Source organism: Camarhynchus parvulus, chromosome 3, assembly GCF_901933205.1.
Source record: "Camarhynchus parvulus chromosome 3, STF_HiC, whole genome shotgun sequence".
Lineage (NCBI taxonomy): Eukaryota > Metazoa > Chordata > Aves > Passeriformes > Thraupidae > Camarhynchus > Camarhynchus parvulus.
Genome location: NC_044573.1, coordinates 106,823,327 through 106,829,041, shown reverse-complemented (window position 1 = coordinate 106,829,041; position 5,715 = coordinate 106,823,327). Strand labels below are relative to the sequence as shown.

Here is a 5,715-nt window from a genome sequence, read left to right as displayed (position 1 = left end):
TTCCGCCTGCAGTCAGTCCTTGAACATGAATTGGTATTCAGTGAGTATTTCTTTTTTAAAAGCTCATACAGGATGCATAACTTATAAATCTTGTTTTAGAAAAGCCTCTGATTCCTTCATACGCTGCCTGTTATTAAGCAGACAAGACATACTAATGCCTCTTAAGCACTTCTACCTGAAAACCATATTAAAAATGTAGTTGTGAATTCTGCAGAACACCCCTCACTCTTAGGAAGAGGAACAGTCTGCAGCATTTTCCTTTTGTATGTCTTGGAGCTTTTGTTTTTCAGGTGTAAGTCCTGAAATAGTGAGGCACTCTTATCTACTTGTCTATATGAAACCTGTGCTGTTTTTCCTTGGTTTTCCTACTTCTGTTTGCCTTCACTAATGCAGATTATTACTCAAGCTATTTCATTCTTAGACCTAAATGGTCACATCACTGTCTCAAGACTGATACTTTGATCTTGTTATAGCAACTCTCTCATGACACAGCTAATCTAAATAGAAGCATGGAACAAAATCAATCTGTAACTGATAATTATTCTAATTGCTGAACTCCTGGCCCAGATTCAGCTGACTGCAGAGTGCAGGTAGGGTAGACACAATTTTGTGTCCCTGTTCTGCTGTGTCTCATCAGTGCTGGTGAAGTGCTGGAGGGGGTGGTTTGTGTCCAGTGGGCTGTTTCTCAACTTGCCATTTTGCCAGATGGGCTATGGAGTAACTTCCCCTGCAATAATGCAGGTGGATTGAAGGAAAATGGCAACTTCCTAAATGAGAGCTGTCCACTTACTGCAGTGCAGCTGTGGTGATGCACAAACCATGTCATGCAATGCTTCCACCAGGGGACAGAAGCGGCAGCTGTGTGAATGGTGGCCCTGTGTACAAATGCTTATACAAGTGCCTGTACAAACATGTGCAGAAGATTCTTCTTGTATAGAAGACTCACCCATTCCTCAGAGCCTGTAGCTATTCCACACCATGTATTCACTCCTCAGGGGCTGGCTGTTGCAGAGGAATTATGGACAGAGATAGGCACAAGATGAAAGCAAAACTAACTGTAAAATGTCATTTTTCTACCTTTAAAAATTATTTCAGTAAAACATTACCTAACTTACATTTATTTGTAAAATGCTATATTATATATAGCAAGAGCACATCAATATGACAAAGTACCACTGTGTTTGGAACTAGTAACATATTTTATATTAAGGACAAAAAGCAGCACATTTCAGAGCAACAAAACTTCAGTGCTTCTTTACAAAAGGAAGAAAATTAGTAAGGCACTTCCTCTAGGGTGCTAATAGCAAAAGCACCAGGATCCTTTGAGGCAATACAATAGTAAGGAAAATGTTAATTTTAAACAGATTTACTATGCAAGACAAAGACCTGGATGCTCCTTGGAGCAGCTTGTAATAACACTGGTCTAAGCCAGAACAAAACACAGCAGCATAGTACCAGAGTTTGTATTTTACCTTTTTGCCAACATTATCAAGTAAAACTAACATGACTAGGTTCAAAGCAGAGCAACAGAAGGACCTCCTGCAGTCATCAGAGCATCCTACATGTCAGGAGCTCTTTGCTAAACCAGTAACACTTACTTGGAATGGGCACAGCCCTTGTGGCTGGGCATGTATCCAGGCCTGGCTGTGCCCCTTCCTAGAGGAGTCTGACACTTCTGTCCAACAGGGAGCTGGGAGCCCACCACTATCATTGCTTTTCAACATCTCCAGAAATATTGGGGAGTTGGGCATTCTCCATGTTGGTAAGCCCAACAGGCAGTGGCTGGAAAACTCAGTAACCACAGTGCTTACAGGCTGTTACAGTCATCTGTAGTAATTCTTTCCATAAGAATTCTTGTTTCCTGTATGATTTCAGAGGTCAGCAAGACTCTACTTACTGAAACTGTTTTAGAAGGTACAAATATGTCTTGGCAAAGAAGAAAAATACCCACAACTCAAGAAGTTAGGCAGCCCAGAAAATGGGCAAATTCTTCACATTCCAATGCATCCTTTTGCCAGCCTTCTCTTTTTCTAACAAAATATCTGCTACTTTACATCCTCTATACATAAGAAAATCTAGATTTTTTTCTTAATTTAGGACTTATTATGTTAGCATACTAACTATACTTGAAGCCACGTGTTAAAATGTCTTTGGATGTGCTGTACTAGCAGTCTTTATTACTAGCAGTCTTAAATTTTCAGTAAACCTAAGTTTGTTCCAGTGAACCAAATATATTAATTTCCCATAGTGAGTATTTATCTATACTACAGCCCACAGGTCCAAGTTGCTATACCCACATACACTGCTCTCCTGTCTTTTATAAAATAAGTTACACTTACTGACTTTTCTGGGTTAACTACTCGCTGACATGACTGTAACTCCATGGGGTCTCTCTCAGTTATTCCCTTCTAGCCTGAGGCATACTGCCAAATCTCTATCCAACACTGAATTGTAAGGATTTAAAAAAAAAAAAAAAAAAAAAAAAAAAAAAAAAAGGAAGGTTTTGAGATACTCAAGCTTTTATAGGGAAAATGATCTTGGATAGGGAGGTGAAATAATTCTGTTGCTTGTTCTTTTTAAAATTGTGAAGACAAAACTCTCATCGTTGATCCTGTATCCTTCAGAGATGGCAGTGCCAATTCCCATGTCTAGAACAGTGGCCAATCCAAACATCATCTTTGCTTCACTGGGTTTATACAACCAGCGGTTCCCAACACTGCGTTAACTTTTCTTCACTGACTGTGTTGACAACAACATGGTCGCAGTCATACTGAGTGCCTCCTGTAGAGAGAAATGTCAAAGAGGGGAGGTTATCTTTCAAATAAAAGACAATACTCTAGGTTTCAGAAAAGCTCTGTAAGAGCTGGTGTAGACAATTTATCTTCAACCGTAGCTCTGAGAAGACAAATGTATTTTCATCACTGCCTGCTTTTGGAATTTATTTTTGAAACAGTTTTTGAATTAACCAGGATCAGTCTCTGCCTCATTCTCTCCATGCCTTTAGCAATTCAGTTTCTCAACATTTTCAGCCTGGATGGAAAAGGAAAGAAACACTGCAGTAGAGTCAGGTGCAGCTCCTTGAAGACTGTCACTTCCTAAATGCCATGCTTGACTATTCAGTTTTCCTGCAACAACTGTCAATTGTCACTTGGCTCTAAAAATAGAGTGAAGATGTTTAGATGATGAAGTAAGTCCTTCTGCTACCAGACAATAAACACGTGACCAAGTCAGAGACAAGGTCTGGCACTCATTTACTCCTTGGCATTATAATCCTTTATTTTGACCAGATGAATCACAAGTCATCATGCACAATGTATCACCCAATGTTCAGCTGTTTCCACTGGCAGCTGAATGTATCTGAACGCAAAATGGAAACATTTCTTAGGAGAGCTTAATCTACTTAAGCAGTACAATGCCAAATATGTTCTCACAGAAGAGCACCATTAATATTCTAACTTAAGAAACTGGGAAGCAAAGACACATTTGACTGAAGCTGGAAGTCAGAATTGGTGGATTTTTCCCTCAGATCTAGTATGTACTGCAGAAATGTAGGACACGTGCATTTCCTGCAGTACAACACACCTGCAAAGCAGGTGGTATTCCCACTGGAAGTAGGCATCTGTGCCATCCATTTATACAAAGCACCAGGACACCCCCACAGACAATGTCTTTTTGTTCTGTACCCCCATTGCCTCACCCTCCCTGAGTGAGCAAAAGACAAGCCTGGCAGCTGAAAGCTTATGATGAGTGTAACATACTGAGCTTTGTAGCTAATGTTATTTTTTTGTAGCTCAGTTATCACTGAGAGTGCAGAAATTTTTTTAAGTGCTGTCTGATAGAATGTAAACATGTTAAGATGGGAAAAGATGGAATTTTTTTTTTCAGTGGATAGAGAGACTATTTGCTTTGATAGCATGGTGCTCAGGACAAGGCTTTGTGCTATGCCAGTTTATCCACAAGGTGGCACTGGCAACTGCAGTTTCACAACTGCATTCATTTGCTGAGGAATTCTTTAACACATAATTTGTGGTCTGGAATGGATCGGCAGAGTTGGCAGAAACAGGCAATGTTCTTACTAGGCTTTCTCAAATAAAAGCTAAATGTATCTACTGTTTTGTATTTATTGTACAGATTTACTTTTTTTAAAGCTAAGAGTGCATCTATACTCCCACTACCAGGCCTATCCATTGTAAAGTTCTTCCACTATAAATGCAGAATACGTAATTGCTTTTAACATGATTAACTGAAGAAAAGGCAATGCAGCAGTATGTCTGCTTCTTTAGAACAGGCTTCCCAGAAAAGTGGTCACAGCACCAAGACCAATAGAGTTGAAGAAGATGCTGGACAATGCTCTCGGGCACATGGTGTAACTGTTGGGGTGTCCCTTGCAGGGCCAGGAGTTGGACTTTGATGATCCTTATAGGTCCTGTCCAGCTCAGGATATTCTATGATTCCACATGTTCAGTCCTGTTTAGTTCTAAAGTGCTGGCTGTTGACTGTGCTATTTTTCTGGTTGGTTTGGGTTTTTTTGGGGGGGTAGTGGTCATTGTAATTGACATAATTAATGTCATAGCATCAATTTAAAATCAATTTTAAAACAGCTAAAAATATTAACAGAATATAACAGATAGAGAAAATGTTTACTCCCTTCACCCAAAAAAAAGGAGTTATGTAAGAACATCTGATTATGCTAATTCTGCTAATCATTAAATCTGCTACTTTTTTAGACCTTCTGTGAAGCTCTGAAAATGAAGTTCAGAAACTACACAGATCAAATTACTATGACAAAAGTGACTCCAAAATACACATCAAGTGTTCACAGACCCCACCAGGCTGCTATGGCAGAATCTCATGCTTGCCATATAGGCATAGCCATTAACAAACAAAAGAACCCCACCTCTTTGCATCTAATCACGTCCGTATAGAAGCCTGCCTTTGCTTTCCTAATACCCTTTGGCTATTGCATCTACAACTACTATGTAAGAAAATCTGCACTTACAGAAAGTCAAGTTAATGAAAAGTTAGGTTGTTCTTGCTTCACCATTTTAAATAATCATATTCACATTGCCCAAAAATTAACTGAGGCTATCTACAGTGAGTGGACACTGAGAATACAAGATAAGCAAGTACTGTGGGTTACTAAATTGTATGTAGGAGAAATGCAATGAAGTCTTAGGGCCTGTATAATTCAGGAGGTCAAACTAGCTGATCGGGTCTTTTTTGCTTCTAGATTAAAGCAACTAAATCACCATCCTTAATTTAGTGTGTATCCCACTGCAAATACCATGTAATTAAGACCCAGTGTAATGAGATAACATTTGCTTACCTTTGATATCTAAAACCAGCTTGGGTTTCATCTTGCTATAAATTCTGCCATCAGGACTAATATGCCAATATTGTTTGTCTTCATTCCGCTCAAATGACAGACCGAGTTTAGAGCCAGGAGTTATAAGATTTCCAACAATTGTCAAGCAGCAATCCTCTGCCATCTGTGTCATCAGAAAGGCAACAGCAATTACTCAGAATGGCTTTACTTCTACTGTCCACTGTTTTTTTTATCAAATCTGAGAGATATCATCAGGTGAGAATAGAATTTGGGAATGACTTTCCCTCCAGGAATCCATTTTTGCCCCAAACTCAAGACTCATCTTTCTTTTGTTCCTGTTTATGTTTATGCTGACACACTCTACTACACAGGAACATTAAAATAACTAT

General features: G+C 39.2%; 1 protein-coding gene across 1 annotated transcript in view; it reads right to left on the bottom strand.

Moving 5' to 3' along the window:
• Positions 1–2,531: 2,531 nt before the first annotated feature.
• CRYBG1 (crystallin beta-gamma domain containing 1) overlaps positions 2,532–5,715 on the bottom strand; it is a 95,264-nt gene continuing 92,080 nt past the window's right edge. The window contains exons 22-23 of the mRNA XM_030945402.1: positions 5,327–5,489; positions 2,532–2,781 (exon numbers count right to left, since the gene is read on the bottom strand). Coding sequence (XP_030801262.1) covers positions 2,693–2,781; positions 5,327–5,489 — 252 coding nt within the window. The 3' untranslated portion in view covers positions 2,532–2,692. The remainder of the gene's footprint in view (positions 2,782–5,326; positions 5,490–5,715) is intronic.